We start from the raw sequence: 20,443 nt of genomic DNA, 5'->3' as shown, positions 1-20,443 counted from the left end.
TCCCCCCACCCCCGTGAGTAACCCATTCTTCCGTTATGGTTTTAACATGCATTTGTAATTACCTTTACTAAATAGCACACCATAAAGCTTTGGTTATATATTAAATGTAAACTGAAAGGAATGTAAACATATGTATTGTTAATTATAAATAGATAAGTAATGGCATAATAGATACAAAAAGTCTTATTCAGATGTATCAGTCATTTTACATTATCCACAAATTGTCGCATGGTAGAGTAGATTTTTGTCTGAATATGTGAATAACTTGACTTGCGTTTATCTTTTTACATATTTAATAAAAAAATATATGTTAAAATCTGTCTAGCTCTAGAGACTATTCAAAACATTCTAAAATAATACTTTTCTGCTTTAAATACCTATTTTTGTTTCATCAGTGATTGCATGTGGGAGCAGGAAGAAAAAGGCAGCTGCTTTAGAAAAATTTCACTTATTCTGTGTGAGTAGAGAGTACCGGTTTCCCCCAGAGCTCAGCAACTGCATCGCCTCCTACAAATCAAAAGGCAAACGCATGTTATGTATGTGCCCGTAAACAGATCCTTCTTCTCTATGGTAAATGCTTTCTGATTTCAGAGTACTAAATCTCCTGTTGTATCTCCGTTCTGATACAGCAAGAGCAAACCTCGCAGCAGCCAGGAGGTGAAGAGCGTACTGAAGCTCCTAGCGGCCTTTTCTTGCAATGGCCGAGTATTCAGGGATGAATCTTCAGCACAGTACCTAGAAGTCACCAAATTTTAGATTAAAATACCAGGTTTTTGGAAGAAAAGGGGGGAAAACTTCATTGTAATTCTCACAGCTCTGGTCTCTTGCAGCATGAGCGATGCTGCCACAGTAGTTGCTGCTCAGTCTCCAGGGCTTTGAGCTGTGGGTGAGGACTTCCCTCTGCCGTGGGTTGGAGCTCCCTGGCTGTGTGCCACCACTGAGAGGTCAGCACAAGCCCAGCTGCTGCCTCCAGGTATCCCCGGGGCTGAGGCTGAACCACTGCCCAGCCCCACTTAGGGAAGGCTTCTGGTAGAAGGGAGGAGGATGAAGCAGGGACCAGAGGAGCCCGTTTCCAACCCAGGCACTCAAGCCTGGGAGAGCAACGCTAGTTTAGTTGCTTTTTCACAAGACTTAGGAGGGAGACATATCTTTGGGCTACTGCGAATGCTCGACAGCATAAAGTAGTAATGTATTTTCCAGTTCAAATAGTTGAAAACTTTTCTGCCACAATGTTGTGACAAAAAAAAAATATAAAATTGTTGTTAGACTGTTAGGTCATTTTCATACCACTATCTGACTTCAAAAAATAAATCTGTGATCATACCACCCTATGAACAAAGCACTTTTATTCCCATTCGTTGAACCAGTTGCCATCTAAGATGGCTAACAATTCAATATATACACTGTGCAATACATGATCTGTTTTTATACTTGTCTTTATAGAGATTGTATGGACAAGTTGCTTTAAAAAGGAGAAAGTAAGTTATTTGTTATGTCTTCACATAGTATGTGAAAAAACTGGCCAGAGCTTAATTTCCCTTAAAAGTGATGCTGTATTTCTCTTCAGAAAGGTAGAAGTGCAGGCAGATTATAGCAGTTCAAGTTTTATAATTTCATTTAATGAAATATTTCAAAATACTCCATTACAGTGCATCAAATCGTGCTGCTTCTGTGCCTCTTATTTCCAGCTATCATAAATAATTGCAAGACACAGGGAAAAGGGAAGCCTGTCCAGAGTTCCTCCAGCACAACCACATTCAACCCATTTTATTCGAATTCTTTTCTCATTGGGACTTCCTCCAGATACTTTTGATGGGCGGGTTAAATATAAACTGTTGAAATAGGTGAGACTTCTGTGTAATCTGGTACGGGATGTAATATTTAACTTCATCGAACAGTGAGATTGCTGGGTGCGTGCCTACATCGAACTCAGCGTTCCCCTTCACACGCAGTCAGGACTGCCTTTTTTAGCATCCCTCATTAAATGAACAGCCATCAGCCTTACTCTAAGAGAGTCCTTGGGCGGTTAGGGAGCACCTCTGCAGACCCCCCACGCTCCCTGGACATCATGCAGGGCAGGGGCGCAACCACCCTGCCACCAGGGAGGAAGCCTGGAAGACTCCTGTCATCCCTGGAGCTGGACCACAGCGATGCTGGAGGGCGCGGGAGACTCCCTTCCCTACAGGGTGCTCACCAAAATCTCCAACCCAGCATCAACAGGCTGACCCGTGTCCTCTGCCTAACTGGAGCCTTAAGCTGCTTGAACCGCGACTGTAGGATGATGTTCGTTTTGGGGGTGGGAACCCTCAGCGTGCTTGTCGGGTAAGGGGAACACGCGTCCTTTCAAACTATAAGATACTTTACAAGTCGGCGTGGTATTTCTGCTTCGTGAAGGGGGGAAGCTGATGTGCAGGCTTGTCCCCGGTCCCTACAGTAAGGGCTGCCGGGGGGCAATCTGCCCCGCTGACGTTGTGGTAGGTCAACTACTGTAACAGGATGCGCGGACTTAAATTGAAGCTGTTCACGATGAGATATGGCTAGTCGATGCTCAGCTGAAAATATTAATAGGAGCTACTGATGTAAGGGTATATTAACTGGGGAAAAAATGATCAGACCAGTGATAAAGCTGGAGAACTGGTCTAAGGGAAAAGGTGTACTTAAGGCTCAGCAGCTCGACAGCTACGCTTCTGCCCTGCATCTGGCAAGTGAGATAGATAGTTAACTAGTTAATAAACACGCCAGTCAGTCAATCACATCCCTCTGCGCAAGAACCGTAATATGAAGCTTACCTTGGGGAAAATGGACAGATTGTTTCATTAGTGCTTCAAGGCCACAAAGTCCCTCTGGCTAGGGCAGCGTATGAAAAGAGATGAAACTCAAATTCTTACTCCTTCCTCCAAGGCACACAGAAAACCTACATGTATTATAGATGAAGTGAGCAGTTTACATCTGCATGCAAACGTGTAATGTCTAAAAAAAGCTTTTCTTGTCTCAATTCTTTTCCTTTTTTTGGTCATTGTCTAAAACCACAGGAATTTGATTCAAGCACACAGGAAAATAATGATTTGCTTAGCATTTTGCGGTCATAGATGAGGTTTGACTAGTTTTGCAGTGAAATACGAGAATCCTCAAAGGTTTGTTGGCCAAATCTATTCTCAGCTGGTTACCTACGTCGGGTGTATTGCTTGTTGCTACTGAAATATCAACAATGCGCTTGTTACTGCCTAGAAAATAAGCGTAAAGGCCAGTTGCTGCTGTATGGAGCCTGCATTTCTGACAGATACAGGTCAGCTGAGACTCATCTCAGTGCTGGGGCAGGCGAAAAAATAGTCGTAGGTTTCAAAAACACTTTGCTGTGCCCATAGCTTTCTGAGCTCATTCTCTTTCCTTCACGCATTCATTTGAGGTGAGGAAAAGACCGAATGTGCGTAAGCCCTTCAGGAGGTTGTATGGAAGAAATGAGTTGTCAGAAAATAAATATGGAAAATGAAGCAGGCACAGATGTCTGAGGGGGAAGGATACACAGGGAGGGCTTGCATTGCCGGGGTCCCACTGGTGACTAGGCTGGGCAAAACCAGTCCTGGTTATAAAACATCAAGGATCTCACGTAACCCGGCATGGATTTATCCAGGACTTTGGACACAGTGGCAAGCAGGAGGAAGACAAAAGCTTCAGAAAGGGTAGAAACACAGCACTAATGAAGAGAATAAATATTAGCAGCAGAACAACTGGGTAAACACTTCTCTGCTGGACGGTAATCTTCATCTGAGATGAAGCATCTTGCTGCATAGCTCATTGTCGTAGTGGTTCGGGTATCTGCACTATTCTATTCTTTGGTTATTTTAATCAGATTCATTCCAACTATTTATCACATCAGGAGAGTTGCGAATCTCCACGTCAAGTGTTACAGTCTGATCACAGGGCGGGTGTTCACTCCTGGACACGTTTCTTCAGGGAAAAGATGTAAATGTTCAAGTGCTCGCTCAGCTGCCTCCCCTAAAGAGAAATCACAGAGATTAGCAACCAGTTTTGTGCACATGTTTCACAATTCACTGTCTCTCTTCTCCCGGTCAGAGGGGGGAGGACCCCACCAGAGTCCTTATGTACTTGGGGACCTACAAGGACATGGGCACCTACGAGTACTCAAGCAAGACAGCTGTGGTCTTGCAGCACACTGATGGGAAGTCAAGTCGCTATAGACCAGACTCAGAGATGACATAAACTCTGATGGAGCTGGGCCCGCTCAGTCAATAATTAATTTTGACCAGGGATTGCCATTCTGACCTCTAATGACTAGCCCATATCGGTGCTGGGGTAAAATCTACTACAACGCCAGTGTCTGCTGGCAAAAAGACTCCTTCTTTCAAAGGCAGGAAGAAACATCCTTACATCCCAACGGTGTATCTTAAATAAAAGCATGCTGGCCATCTCCCTGTGAAATGAGCTATTTGCCAAACAAGGTGTTTTATCTGAAAGCAAATCCCCATTAAAACACTTTCCTGAGGATTACTTGACAATGCTCTTTAGAAAAGAGGGGATTAACTGAGAAAAAATGAATTTAAGCTGTAATTCAGATGACAACAGATGACAAAACTGATATCTAGCAGACACAAAAATGCGCTGGTAAAACTGAATGAACTGGAAAACCATTCACATCTCCAGCTTGAGAAACACTAATAGAGGGACAAGACAAAATTAGAAACCGGGACAGCTATTTTGCTTGCAGATTCAAAGCAAAGTTAACCTTATTTTATGAATTCTATTCATTTTACCTTCCTATTTTTTTTCAGTCATGTAACCTCAGGAAGAAGAAAAGGAAAAATGGTGGAAGAATTCATGCCACGTGGATTGACTGCTACATAAAAACATCTGATTGTGATGGGTTTAAAGCTGATAACAGCTGGCTGCATTGGAATCATTCAAGTCACTGAAGTTGCTGCACGTGCAAAAAGGCTCTGACTGCAGTAAGCTTTTTTTTAAAAACAAAAATTAGACTAAATAAAACAATACACAGAAAAAAACCCTGCCATAACTAGAACGTTCAGACTCCCAGACACTGCCCCGACTAGAGGGTGTAGAAACCATTCCCAGAGCCCATCCTCCTCCCCGTCCCCCGTGTCCTTTTCAGAGGCTCCCACTCACCACGCAGACCCCGAAGTGCACATGGGCGGCTGTGACCAGGGCGGTGAGGACGGCGAGCACCGCTTCCTCCGTCCAGCCCAGCAGGCCGGAGATGGCTGCGTAGACCACCAGCGCCAGCGGGAAGAGGAACCAGTGGAAACGCTCTGGCCGGGTGCTGCTCATCTGGCAGATGATCACCTTGCACTGTGGGAGCAAAAAGGCACCGGGTGAGAGGTGCTGGGTCAGCCCGGGGGCTCTTGGCAAAAGTGCGTGCATTTTCTCCACGGGTTGCTTTCGGTGAGGGGAAAACAAGGCTGGCGTTCGAAATGAGGCTGGTTTCTGGTGAGAAGGCTGTGATTGCTACACCTTCCTGCCTTATTGCCTGTGAGTCTTAAAGGACTTTATTACAAGTAATTTAAATTACACACTTCTTTTCCGGAGACGGTGTTCTGACACCGCTTTACAAGCCGAAGCACATCTTCACAAAAGGGGAGTTTGTTTGACGCCTCGTGCTTTCACGCCGGCTCGTACAGTTGTGATCCCAAATCAAACGTGCCACCACTTAATCGCTGGGAGAGCGTACTGGTATTTTAATCACATGGCGTGACAGAAATACATTCTGGTTCATTGTACAGAAGGGAGGGAAGATACCATACGCCACTTTTAAATCCTGTTTTTCTTTTCTAGCACTCCTTCATATACTACACCACCATTTTCTTGGCTCGATTATGGCAGCGGACTCCCTGGAGATGTAGCTGGGGGCCCAGGGAAAGGGATCCCACTCAGAATGGCAGAAAAAATGAATATATGCTGCATTGTTTAACTGAAAGCAATTAGCTTAATTTTACTAAGTTCTTGAAACATAATGAGTTGAAGTTCAGATTTTTAAAACCAGTTAAGCACGCCTAAGTGTTTTACCTGGTTTATACTCCTTAAGATATGTGTCTCATATACACTATTCTCTTTTGTAAAAAAGCACAGCTGAAACAGTTTTTTGATTTACGTTTCTATCAAAATTTAAATGTCGTTAAAAATAGATTTTATGTATCCTGAGAACAGTAGAAGAATGAAAAACTCATTCCCTGCGCAGTGCCTGAAATCCTATGACAGCCGCAGTAGGAGTCTGACCATAGGGGAAAAACACTGGCTTTACTGTCTGCGCTGTGAAAGCTGGAAAAATGCAAAAATAAACCATGAAAAAATAATTAACTTTTAATAATGCAAGAAGTAAGCATTTGTACCTAATGTAAATATTTTTGCTTACGATGCCTTATCAGTATTGATTATGATTTTTTTGAATAACTAGTTTTATGAGTCCGTTGGGAATCATCCCAGAGGGTATCAGAAATTGCTAAAGCAATCTATATGCTACGATTTTTCTGGCTGAATAATTGCACCTGTCCAGAGGTTGGCTTTCACATTGTTCTAAACCGTTATTACACCATGTTAAGTACGGTACTTGATTTTTCATAAAGACTGCTTATTAATATTTGGAACAATTCACCTTTGGTGTATCCCAGGACTGCAAAACAGGCTACGCTCTGCGCACCTCCCGCCATCCCTTATTCCCCCCGGTCCTGAAGCACTCACACTACAAGTGAGGCAAAACCAGCATTAGGAGATGAAAGCGCTGGAGCCTGGAGAGGCAGACTGGAAAGAAAAGGGATTATGCCCTGTGCTTTTCCATCCTCCTTGCCTACACCTTGCAACGCTACTCTGGCCATCCTGAATTTAAACCTCCAGCAGCTGTGGTTTGTACCCCAGGGCAGGTCTCTGGTGTCTTCTCTTTTATGATCTCCCCTGGGAGGTTGCTCATGAAGCATCTCCTGAGTTTGAGCTGCCCCTGTTCCTCAGCTGGCCACCACGTCAGACACTGCGATCCCACTGACGGAGACGGCTGAAAGTCCCCCCTGCCAGACCTGGACCCTCCACTCAAAAACGTGCCTCTGAGAGCTTCCTAAGTGGGAGCTGTGATGGCTGTGCTCCGTGGTGATTTGCTCAGACCTGGATATTTCTGAGAGTTGCCCTACGAGCATATGGGAAAGCAAGGTCTGAGCTTCTCAGCAAGATGGGTGGTGAACCCATAAGCAGTCCTGCTGCAGGCCATGTGGACTGGGGAAAGAAGTCCTCCTCTCAAAAGCAGCTTTCCTTTTTTAGATCTCAGGGGCCTTTTTTCCTTAGTTTAGCCAAAAATACTGGAAATGGCTTGTCTTTCTGCCTGATCCCAGGAAGCCGTTGCCCTCCCTACTTGTCCTAGCGTTGCACGGCTACGAGGCCAGGTCTGAGACCAGGCAGCTAGCCCAAGGGATCTGCTGGGCAACTAAATGTGTTGTCAAAGGCATGAGAAGTTCAAGATACTGGCAGGCAGAGAAACCTGGGCTGAAGTTTGTGGTTTACAGAACAGATAATGGACGCACAGTGTGTCAGGCTATCATGGAGAGGAAAAGCATTGCCATGACAAGCCTTACCCTGATGCTGGAGGAAACGGGCGTGCGTAAGGTGAAGGGAGGTGAAGAGAAATACAAGCTTGTTTTTCACTTTTAAAATGTTATAAATTCCAACTAACACCCATACATTTTTAATGCTTGCTTTTAAAATGTTAAAAATTTCAAGTAATGTGCATACATTATTAATTCACGTGAGCCTCTAACACTGCAGTAGGTGTTTTGGTAAAAGAACGAACAAGGCCTCAAGAATGTACATTGCACTCAATCTCTAACAAACTGCAGTCTAGAAAGAAACTTCTAGTTTGCCACACTATTTTTCTTCTGCAAGCATCCTGCCACAATTGCTCTCGGTTGGTTAAGACCTATGTGCAAAACCTGCTGCCAGACAAACTCTGAAAGAACTTTCTCCACAGTTATGAAATAATTGTATTTCTCATTTAGGAATCTACACTGTTCTCTTAAGAAAAAAAGGTAGATTAGATGATAATGAAAAATGCATACAACAAAAATTATACATCTGAAAATAACCTAGCTTTTGTGAGATTAAGTCCTTACAATGGAACTGTTTGATTTGTGACCCTCAGTAACGTGCATTTAGGGATACAGGGGAATACAGGGATATAGGGAACATACAGGATACATCTAACAAGCATCACAATTATGATTTCTTTTCCATTCCTGAATCCAAATTTCTCTCTCATAATGCAAGGCACTTCAAGGCTTTCACTTTTTCAATTGGATGTAGCGTTGCTCAGTGACACAATTTGAGATGGTGTTGGAGGCTATCTTCCAAAAATGACACTAGTCGCTATCCTTTAGGGTATTTTAGCATCAACTAGAAGAAGACCTTTCTACTTGGCTGCAGTTCCCCTGCTGTCTCCTGGCAAAAAGAAGCAAAGGGCCTCCTCCAGAGAAGACCCTGGGTTAACTGCAGTGCTCAGCATTACTCTCTGGCTGCCCTTATTATTGCCTCACCGAGGTTTATGTTGCCTCACGAGCATTAAAAGGGGGAAATTCGCCACAATGATGTGGTTTTGGGGAAACTAACCTGTGGTCAGAGAGCCATCGCAAGGCCCCTGCTCCTCTTTATGTCTTTCCCTAAAAAACGCTTATTCCAAACAGGGACGGGAAAACTGTGAATCATCTGAGCTGTAGGATACGGGAATGCACGTACTGCGCTAATGGACATAACGGCAGGCGAAGGCTACAACCTCCCTACTCTTGCTGGCAAATCGATGCTTGTGTTGAGCTTTCTTTTATTTTAGACAAGTCCTCAGTCCTGCCTATGTGTTGGGGAACATCTGCTATTTTTCTGGAAGCAAGATCTCCCCAGGGCTACTCATAAACTACCCAGAAAAAAAAAAAAAAACTATAAAAATGTTGTGCTGTGGTAGAGCAGTATTGTGGTACTGTTAGTGTCCAGACAACTGCTGCGGTGTATTTTTATACATGAGAGGGTAACACAGAGGTAGAAGGGCGGTGTGATTCTGCTAAGGTTTAACTACAGTTTCTGTTCCCTTCTGTTTATTCACATAAAAACACAAAGCTATCTCTAAATAATGCCACCACCACAAGCATACTTACAATAACGTTTGAGAAAGCAACCCCGACCATCCACAAAAACAATCTTGGTTGCTTTGCTAATATGTTGCTTGGAGATAAAACCACCCAGACTGTAAGAAGAACGAAGAGCAACAGGGGTGACACAAGAGGTAGGAGTCCTTCATACAAAGATTCATTCTTCAGTGTTTTCTTTAAATGTGCTCTGTAAATAAATACAATCATTTTATGGAGCAAGAAAATTTATCCATTCTATTTCCGCACTGTAACTTCAAACTCTAGCCTAAACAGCCCAGGAATTCATCTTACAACATAACTACCTGTGCAAATGTGCTACGTACCCAGACTTTTTATGAGAAATTGTAATGATACCCAAGTAACATTTATTTCTGGGATAAAATTACACAGTTTTATTCACATAGCTCCTGCTCAGCTTCACCAGCTCATCATTACACACAAAGTGAGCTGCAATACCTCCATTGTTGTAGTTATCCAAATGCACAGCATGCAGGCTTGCGGTGAATTCAAAATATATATTTTTTTTAGAGGATGAAACTTCTGCCATGAGGCATGAAATTACTCCCGCCAATACAGCCCACGTTTTCAGTGCCAAGACAGTCAAGCACATGGCTGGCAGGCGTTGTTGTTGTTTAGGTCTCGAGGTGATGCTGCTAGACAATCCTGCGCCGTTGCCAAAGTACAGCCTAACGGGGAGGCTTTTTTTGCTAATTAGAGCACAGGAAAATTAATGATGCATTGTGTTTTCTTGGCTATTTTACGCTGTCTTTTAAAGGTAGTACTATCAAAGGTAGTAAATGACTGGATTTTCTGTCAGCTAGGAAAAAGGTAACTGTAAGATTGAGAGCTTTTGCATCTATCTTGCATCCTTCTCACTTGGGCAAAACTCATTGAAATGTTATAAAAGGAGTAGGAGGCTTAATTTACTAAAGTTCACTATCACCAAATCCATTCTTCATACCAATAGTTCAGAAGAGCAATTCTGTGTTTGAAGTGGACTTGGAAATGTCCTGTTTTAAATCTCCGAACATTTGTATTTATAGAAACAGCTAGACAAAAATCCAATAAATATCTTTCTCATTCCAAAAAAGAATATTGTTCTGATAAAATAACAACTGAGAACAGGCAGCAGGATGAAGAAAGAGAGGAGACGATTGGAAAACTCAATTTCCTCATCACCAAATAGCTTCTGTGTCTATCCTTCAAGCAACCCTGACTGGATGTTTAGAATTACTGTGCTCTTCTCTTCAGAGGAATGCTAAATCCACCGGAAGGCTTGAGAGAAACTATGTCAAGCGATGACTTGAAAAGGAAAACACTAAACAAAAGTCCTGACATGAGAGGAAAGAAAGCAAAAACTAAATGTTCATCGGGGCAAATGCTGCTACTGCAGGGACTGACATGCCCAAGATGTTGTCCTCCTTCTCCCCGTCTTCCCCGAACCAGAGTCCCCTCCACCACTGGTCCCCAGCCCTCTCCTGCTGCTGCTCCCCACACCCTGACCCAAAGTCCAGCCTTTCTGTGGGTCTGCTTTTCCAGAGTACATGAATTATAATGAGGAAATGTTCATTTCTTTGCAACAAGTGATAGGATGAGCCTACCCTGCGATAGGAAACAACCTCGAGCTGTGCCAGGGAGGTTTAGATTGGATACTAGGAAAAAATTCTTCACCAAAAGGGTTGTCAAGCATTGGAAGAGGCTGCCCAGGGAAGTGGTTGAGTCACCATCCCTGGAGGTGATGGCCTGTAGATGTGGTGCTGAGGGACATGGTTTAGTGGTGGACTGGGTAGTGTTAGGTTTACAGTTGGGCTCAATGATCTTAAAGGTCTTTTCCAACCTAAATGATTCTACAATACTATGATTCTATGATTCCTTAGCCTTTCCTGCCCCACACCACCCAGCTCTCCATTCTTCCTGCCCCAAACCCGGGGCTATTCATGCTTTTATTAACTACACTGAGTACTGCAACACGAAAAGGGCTGTGTAGGCGCAATGCGTTACTGTCTTATAGTCTCTCCAAAATTTAAATGTTAATACTAATTTAATTTCCACTAATTCCTGAAGACAGGCAGTGACAGTCCCTCCTCCAGGACACTTAGGATCTGAGAGACCTGATGTGACAGAAGAGTGAGATGAGCCTGCAAATACTAGAGGAAGGCAGGCAGCATTAATAAAAATAGGCCATCGGAGTATAAACTAACCGTGTATAAAATTCCTAGGTATAGCAAGCCAACTCTTAGATGTAATCACAGCTTGCCACCTGCCGAGCCTGTATCTGATGGCAATTATCTGCAGACTTCATACAGAGGAGAGTTTTACAGAAGGATGTGGAGAACAGTAAAGTACTTCACGGAGCACAGGATGATCAGCTACAGAATTTTACCCAGCGCGGGTAGAAGTTACAAATCACATTTGACTGCAAATAAAATGCAGTGTTTATAACTACAGAGCTTTCGTCGATTTGCTATGCAGGACCAGCGTGAGCCCGCCTGGAGAATGGCAAGTGAAAGGAAAAGGAGAGGAGTTATAGACATGGGAAAAAAAATGTCTCGAAACTGACCAGAAAAACCTTTTATTACATTAATCAGGTCAGCATTTGGCTGAAAGAAGCTAGGCTACTTCAAGCACTAAATTTATTTCTCAAGTGAGGAAACCGTTAAACATACAGAATTAAATGGGAGGGGATAGAACTTATTAAATGTTAATTAACTTACCTGTGAATGTTGTATAGCGTTTGTGGAAATGAAAGAAATAAACTGAAGCCTGGAAGAGAAAAAGATTCATATGTAGTGATTTATGGTCCTGCTACATTGATGACCTCAGAGTTTTCTCATATAACAGAGCCGGTGTGCTATTTTAAAACCGACTCAGTATTCCCGTACTCATTACAGGATACAGACTGAGTTTGGAAGCTTTAGGCAATAATAAAACCTTCCTTATTTCTCCAAAAGTTAGCCGCTAGAAATAGTTGCTGATACAGACTTTCTTGTGTAATGAGTGAGAAGACCAGGAGGATTTTAAAAAAGGAGTATGTAGTTAGTAGGTAGGATCGGTTATTTGTCATACGGGTTGCTCTGCTGGACCCAAGAAAGATCACAGCCCCATTCTGCATGAACTGCTCTCTGTTCATGTAGATAAAAAACCAAGCCTGACACCAAAAGCTTTGCAATGGAATATATAAAGACAATTAACCTCAAATAGTGCTGCCCACATTACTGGGGAAATAACAGGTTGATAGTTCAATATACTAAGGTCCAGCTAATGATCTGCTTTGCTGATACAACAGCTGAAATTAATTAATTTTTGTGCTACGGCCATTATTTGAAGGAGTGAGGAGTTTTACTGTTGTTTTTTTTTAATACAGCTATGACCTTTCTGGAGCTTAGCTTTAACCCATGAAGGACAAGGAATTTGCCTTTGCTAGCGCCGTGTCCATCTGCATTGCTGCTGGTACAGCCAACACAGCAGATAAAAGCTCTGGAGCTGCCTGAAGACCCCATTGTACCCCGTCCAACACCCACATCCCAAATATGTTGGTCCACTCAAGGGTCAAAGAGGACTTCCAGCAAGAAGTGCAATTTCAAGGTTTAAAAAAAAAAGCAACAGTATTAGTCAGTCTAACTGGTGAAAATACTTATAATCTTTTTTTAACGGGACACCCATTTCCCATGTGTTTCCCTGCACGGCTCTTTGGTTTTGGTTTGTTTTTTTTCCCCCGCTTTCTGTGTATCGAGGGCTTTTCCCTGGTCTGTTTGCTGCTTGGAGATTGCTCTGCGTACCATATTTCCACACAGCTTTTATATTATAAGGAATAAGGATTAGTTTTGGTGCACTAAATTAATACATAATTCCTATCTTGTTATGGGCAAGAAAAAGCACTTTGATGTTGTAAACCTTCTGGTTTTACCCTAAAAAAAAAAAAATCTCATTTAAGAAGCACAGTGTACTGTTTGCACAGAAAAGTGGCAAACTTTAATCTCATTATTAGAAATAAGGAAAAATAAGAATGAACAGAGGAAAGAACTGATTTCAGATGACTTTGTACTGGGACTAATGTGGCATAGCAGACTCTGAAGAAATTTTAGTGTTTATGGTTCAGTCCTCATCAAAGACATACCCAAGTGTTTAGCACGCTCTGGCCAGAGTGGCAGCTCAAGAGAAGAAAAACTAAAAAAGCAGGAATAGTGGAGATCAGGATTGTCGGAAAACAGAGGTAAAAAGGGATGCAATGGAAAAGCTATTTCTCCAGTCTTTCTGATTATCTTTTAAAGATAAAGAGGAGAAAACAAAGAAACAAAGAACGGGGGTGGGGGGTGGGTGGGGGTGGGGCGGAGAATATCCAGCTTGTAAATAATTTCAGGTATTGCGTTTTTACGTGTTTACTCCTTGGTTTTGCTTTCTAAAGCAAATAAGATCTAGGACTTTGCTTCTTTACCATAGCAGAATCTCTGTATCAAACAGCTGAAGGATATGCAATTGAAGTAATAGCCCAAGTATTCTGTAAATATATTTCGAAAATTCGCAAGCTTAGTGCCTTCAGAATGATCTGTGTTTAATGTGCACTCCGGTTAGCTATGTTTTCTATTAGGCAGGGAGGGCTAGTTCAATAAAATCTTGAGTTACGTACAGCAGTTCCAACATCTGTATCACATTAGAGCAGACATGAGACAAAACATTGACTCTTGAGGTTAAATCTAAATTTCCTGCTGCAATCCTGAAGTTTGATTTGTTAGGAGAAAAGCAACCGAGAGGAACAGAAATAGAGACTAGAACTAGAAATAGAATTCAAAGAGCAATGGTTGCCAACAATTTGTTATTTTTATGAAGTGCCATTTTAGTTAGAAATAACACACTGACCACAAACAATCCCCCAGCTAGCTAAAAGCCACTTTACGAATGGGGCAGTTACACCAGTGACTCCTCTGTATTGTTATCCAGCTTTTTATACAGCTTTAGCAGAGCAAGAGCTGAGGATGCGGTAGGGAAGGCAAAGGGTGTTCCCCCATTTCTTATGGGATTTTCAAAATTCCATCATTTCCTACTACATGTTGCTTTCCCATCTCTTTTTAGCTAAGGAGGTGTGGCTTGGGGGGGCGGGGGGGGGGACGACGACTGCTTTTGGTACTCATTAAGTCTGCTTTTTAATTGGCATTAAGGATCCCTTTGTGCCCAGGAGCTAAACTGCTGCTTCCGCATTGCTGCCATTCCCTGCTGCTCTGGGGAACAAAAGGTGCAGCCTGGAAAGCAAAGCCACTGCTGCCTCTCTGGCGCTCAGCCACCCAGGCACTGCCCAAGTGATGATGATGGAGCTTTTCCTTTTTTTTTTTTTTAATGCCCTAAAAGCACGGATTTTATTTTAAAATCATTAACAACAAAAAAACAAAGTTTAGTGTACTAGACGTTTTTAACACACTGCAGAAAACAGAGCTCGTCAAGAGTCTTTTAGAAGTATTACTGCTGCTCCAGTATTTTTTTATTTTCTCCGTTAATATTTTCCCCCGTTTTCCAGCTGATTTAAATTCTGAGACCCAACTGTAAGAACACAGGCCTGTATTAAAGGCAGAAATACTAAAGCACAGATGGGTGGCACAGATACTCACAGGGAATGTCAAGCTAGGCTGAAGGTATCAAGACCAAATCCTCGGATTTAGGTACAATCCTATGGTCAGTCCTCTGCCTTGCACTATCTTGACTGCCTTTTCAGAGAAATAAGCATTTGCAAAGCTCTTTCTTTATCAGGAATTATTTTGGCCATATTAAAAAACAAACAAGCAAACAAAAACTAATGCATTCACGAATCCAGGATTAGAGACACGTCAGAAATAAAGCTATATATTGTTTTCCAAATATATATACACACATAAACACACAGATACATACACACACATACATATAGATTTTTATATATACATGTCTGTAAAACGGATCAAAAAGATAATTCCCATCAATTCTAGTGTCAGCTTTACATTTCCTTTGGTGCTTTCAAAGTCAGTTCCAAAACTCTGAGATGTTACTTGTGTGATATTGCTGGGTGAATTTAAAAAAAAAAAAAAAAAAAGTGCTAGCAAGTGAGGGATACCACGGTCCATTCGATCCCTGTGTTAGTCTAAACTAACAGTAATGTATTTAGGTTTATTTACAGGAGGGCATCGTAATCTGTGCCCTAAAAGACTACTGAAGACCTGCAGACAGACAGGTTATGCTTATTCTGTGACAAACTGCAGGTACCCAGTGTGGCTGCTGCACCTGAGTTCATGTAGGCATTTCTGCAAAATGCAGACTTGCTTGTTGTAGAGAAAGAGAGGGTACAGCCAGGAACGAACTGCTGATGCTACACTCAGTTCTGGAAAACGCTATTTCAGTAACCAACAGAAGAGCCCCACGCTGGCGCGAAGACAAAGCTAAAAAGCCTATTGCAGGTAGCCAGGTTCCTGAATACACCAAACCTCACAGGCTGTAAACTCCACTAAATAAAGTAGGAACTCCAAGCAGGTAGCCAAGACACCTGAACCACCATTTTTTAAACAAATTATACTGCTTCAAAGGAAGGACAATGTTTATCTTGGCTGTTTATCTATTCTCCCCACCTTTGCTATCGTAAATCATGTTTGTTGGTAAGGTCCCAACAAGTGAACTGTCCTAAGAAAAGCATTGAAATATTATTTGTTAAGAATAGGCTCTTCCTGATAGTTAAAAGTTAAAAAATAAGACCATGCAGTACAGGGATGTAATTTTAGGTGAACACTGCACTGGAAACTGTGGGAATTTCATCAAGAAAATAACGATCCTTCCATCCCTCAGCGCTCCCCCCACAAAAGAGTCCCCAGGAGCAGTGAAACATCCTCCCATTTGGGAGGCAGTGAGGGAGGGTGTGCAGAGCTCCTCCTGGGCGTAGTGCAGAAGGTGAGCTCAGTAAAAACCAACTCTTTAACAGCAGGCGGTTGCAGTTGCATTTCAGCCTATAAATGATCACCCTCCTCTCATCCTTCAGTTGCCCACACCTCCACACGGCCCACTTCAGTATACTGCCTGGCCTTTCTGTTTCTAGGTTAATAGTTCATTATAGTCAATGCTTGCTTTAAAGAAATGGATGTCAAATACATCATTTACCTTTCTTAGACAAAAAAAAAAAAAAAAAAATTAAAAATATTTAGGCCTCAATATTAGCTTGGAAAAAAAGCTTTAAATACTTTTCCCATGGTTTTTTCCCAAATTTACTCCACATTTAGAGCAGCTACACACATGGAAATATGTTAACACGGTGAATGTTTAGCACACTGTTCAGTGCCTGAAAGCAAGCTTCATCAAAAGGTGAGCATTTAGAAGCACTTGTAACTGGAACAGCAGCTTTTTATGGAGCAGTGTGATTTTCTCAGGCATGTCTTGAGAAGACAACTCTTTTAATTGGCTGTCTAAACAGATAATTGCATATTGAGCTGTCCACTAACTATAAAATTATGTTTTATTATTATTATATAAAACCTTAGAAAATTAGAATATAATTTTCAGACTTAATTGAGCCTGTAAAGTCTGAATACATTAAGCAATTTAAGGACGAATGAAAAATACAGCCAAACAGATCTCCACAGTATGAAATGATTTTACAGGGATTAAGAGCACAGTGTAAACATGAGCACTGTCTTCATGCACAAAGTTGATGTACGTTTTGGACGTTTAGCATTTAAGATTCTTCTTGAGTACAAAGATTGTAAAGGGATGCGTTTATCATGCTTGTTGATTTTATAGCTTATTTTCAATGTCTAATTTATCTCTCCTTAACTGAGCTGTAGGCTAACAATTAGCATTTGGAGGGATTTTTTATAGACTGGGAAATTAGTTTATGGATGTAGATGCTTCTTTGATGTAGTCCTGTTCACACAGCATGTCCGCAGCATTCCCTTTTCCTGGGCACAGCAAGAATCGAACACCAGAGAGATGGTGCCTTTATGTGAACAGCCCAGGCTGGCTCCCAGAAGGACTCCGCCAGGTGAGCTGCCTTGTTTGACTTTCTTCTGGGGCTCCCACTGCCCGTGAAATGTCTCCTCACAGCTAACATCGCCAAACCCACTCCCACTTGTGATTAGCAGCCCGTGACACTGCTCTGCCTCTGGCCTTCAAAGCTCTGTTTTTTTGGGTTATCGTTCTGACTGGTTCAGACGAGTTACTCCAACCATGAACTCAGCTGCTTCTTATACATATGTATATATCTCGAGTGACAGGTGAGTATTTCACACCCTTTACTTCAACAAAGTCTCGTACAATCTGTCACAACAATGCTTTAATAAATGTTAAATTGGTGACAGACACGTAGAAGCCAACGTGTGTTAACCACCCTTTTCAAACAAAGCCAGTCAGGGCCTGTCGGAGCGATAACGTTTTGAAAACATATCGCTTAACATCTCATCATTCAACTGTCCATCAGTAAGGCAGAATCATCAGCCACTTTGCAAGGGGAACTATAGGAAAGCACTACAGAATGACTTATGCTTGTGAGGCAGAAACAGTTTATAAGTAATATATGCAAATAAAGAAAAGGAAAAACTCTTTCCACTGTCAGAAATGCATTTGAGTTGACTTTGTGATTGTTGCTTTGCTTTGCTGTAAAACCCCCCTGAGGTGGAGTCTGTGGAGGCTCACAGGATCACAAGTTTTCCAGGACTTTCCAAGGCCAGCAGCAGCTCCCTGGAGCAGGGGTTGAGGACCACGTTCAGATTGCTCCAGCCAAAAGAAAGCTGCCTGCCTGCTGGGATGCAGATATGCTGAACGGATCTATAGGAGATAAATGTTCTGCTAAGGATTAGCCTTAAGGACTTCCAGAGATATTCAAACAAATAAAATTATGGGTATATTTCTAGGGACAAAAAAAATAATCCATTCCTAACCAAAGAAATGTTAGTGTCAGACCATGGCTGTTTGGCCAGGGCCTTCTGAACATTTTGTGACACCGAAAAAAGGGAAACCTGTTGTATAATTACCCACTGTATGGACTTCTGTGTTCTCCTTTAATACATAGGATACAGGACACAGTTTAAGGACAAGGCAGCATTTTAGATGGCTAACTGTGCTTTCCGACTATGACAGAATTCAAATACTTGGCATGTTTCAAATGTTGCTGCTTGGTCTCATCATTAGTTTTTTCCTGCAATTATGTTTTCATTTATGTATTTATTCCCTGTTTTATATACTTTAGTAGCTCAGAGGAGCGAATCTCAAGGAACACACACTCTGCAAAAGTCAGCACAGAGCCCAGTCCAATACACATCATAGGAAAAAATTCTGAATGCTTTGGCCTCACCTTGAAAAGGAAGTTCAAGTTTCAGATCTCGGACAGATATTAGTGCTCCGTTCACATTTCATGTTCAAACCTGTACTTTGTAAATTTGTCTCAGCTTTGCCACAGGCTTCAGTAGTCAGATCTGGGCACTGTTGACCAGATAGAGTAGTCTCAAATGTGCTACCACGTCTGGATTACAGAACTGTCTGACCCATGTGCTGCACACTGATGAAGTATAACATATCCCCTCCATCCTTTAGTGGTCTTTTAACCACAAAGCCTGTTCCTGTGGTTGCAATTAAAACCAAGGAGGAGCAGGAATCTTTCTGTGCATCCAGGAATCATTTTTCTAACCTGGCTTCCTAAGGAATGAAGCTGATGTGATAACACTTTGCCTGGTTTTGTGGATCCCACCATAACTTCTGAGCACTCTGGTCAATTCTGAACAAATAGACCAAACAAAATTTCCTTTTAAGTTTCATGGAAATGAACAGTCAGGTGGAGGAAATCAGACATATAAATGTCTCCAGTGAAGAGAAGACTGAAGCCTAAATTCAAATTTTATTTGACATTACAAAATCCATCTCAGAAAGAGCAAGTATGAATGTCCCAAGAATAGGAAATGTTTCATTCAGAACATGCACCTATTACAGGTCATTTAATTGCAATGTGAGACAGAAACCATCATCAATTAGTAATGCTGCTCCCTGAATTACCAATGTTTACCTGTCAGTGAAAAGCTTCTCATGAAGTCTATAGCATCATTCGTGGTGCTAGACTTTATGTGGGGAACTGACTGTTTTAAAATGCTTATTGTAAATATTTTATATTGTTCTCAACCTGATAGCACAGTGTCAGGGAACGCTAGACATTCAGGATACCCTAGAGGGGCAAAAATAAATGATAGCTCTCAGCCCAGTGCTGCCCTTTGAAGGGACCCTAGTTAGCCAGATAATGCTATGGGACAATTGTGGTTAAATCCCAAGAGAGCTTTTGGAGTGTCACTCACAGGAGCCTTGCTGAGAGCACAGGTAATTAGTTCCAGCTGAGCACACAGGCACATAATTTTAGAAAGGTCTGGCTACTTTCATCTGAGGAGAGAAAAGGCATTTCTGTCTAGAAGCCAGGACAATACACTCTGGAAACAGGAGAGTGGCCGCTTTCCTTTGTTTGGTGTTCTGCTAGGTGTGTGTTTTGGAGCTGCAGGATGGAATTGCATTCACTGCCTGTGAAAATTATGGGTTTCTGTTCACTGCCTGGCTGAAAAATTCCCATAAAATACCAGGCAAAAGTTTCTCTCCTTCACAGGGGAGTCCTCCGAGGTCACTGTTCAGCAGCCCAAGACTTGGCCCTCCTACAGGTGTTCACAGTGTGCTAGGCGGTTCCCAGGGACGTATGTAAAGCTCTCTCTTGGGCGCTTTTTGTAAAACATCTAATCTAAACGTTGGTACTGCTGCACTTTTATGTATATCTTTGTGTGTTCTGGCACCTGATAAAAATTCCATTATTTTCAGTGAGTGAGTGTCACCTGGTTGATACCACAGCTTCCTCTGAGGAAGTGCTTTTGCAGAGTTCATCCTTAGGTTATACGTGGGCTTTTTTTTTTTTTACCCCCCACAGAAACTCCAGAAAAGACATCTGAAAAAACTCCACCCTTGTGCATCTCATTTGGATTTCTTCCCACTACGGAAGGTACTAGCTGAAGCCCAGCTGTTCTCAGAGAAGTGACGGCTCCGCAGCTGAACTCCTGTTGCGTACAGAATAGTAAGAGCACGAAATGACTTGCAAAACCTCTGCCAAATATTGATGGAGCAGCTACAGGTTCATTGTTAGAAGGACCACTAGTGACTACTAAATGACATCAGATGGTTAAGGACAGCCAGTTACGGCTTAATGGCTCCTCTCGGGGTCCTGGGAAACTAACTCATAAAATGAATCAGAGGCCCACTACATCCCTTTGTTTTTTAACTAGCCACAAAGGCATTTAACTGAGCACACCAGAGAGTGGGTTCTCTGGTACAAA

General features: G+C 42.2%; 1 protein-coding gene across 4 annotated transcripts in view; it reads right to left on the bottom strand.

The window, feature by feature from the left end:
• Positions 1–1,441: 1,441 nt before the first annotated feature.
• LOC128905057 (ethanolaminephosphotransferase 1-like) overlaps positions 1,442–20,443 on the bottom strand; it is a 57,709-nt gene continuing 38,707 nt past the window's right edge. For all 4 annotated transcript variants that reach the window (XM_054190471.1, XM_054190473.1, XM_054190474.1 and 1 more), the window contains 4 exons: positions 11,861–11,909; positions 9,153–9,333; positions 5,143–5,325; positions 1,442–3,996 (listed from right to left, as the gene is read on the bottom strand). In XM_054190471.1, coding sequence (XP_054046446.1) covers positions 3,931–3,996; positions 5,143–5,325; positions 9,153–9,333; positions 11,861–11,909 — 479 coding nt within the window. In that variant the 3' untranslated portion in view covers positions 1,442–3,930. The remainder of the gene's footprint in view (positions 3,997–5,142; positions 5,326–9,152; positions 9,334–11,860; positions 11,910–20,443) is intronic.

Source organism: Rissa tridactyla, chromosome 2, assembly GCF_028500815.1.
Source record: "Rissa tridactyla isolate bRisTri1 chromosome 2, bRisTri1.patW.cur.20221130, whole genome shotgun sequence".
In the NCBI taxonomy this organism is placed as follows: Eukaryota; Metazoa; Chordata; class Aves; order Charadriiformes; family Laridae; genus Rissa; species Rissa tridactyla.
Note: the sequence above shows the minus strand (reverse complement) of the source record. Positions and strands in the feature narration are given on the sequence as shown.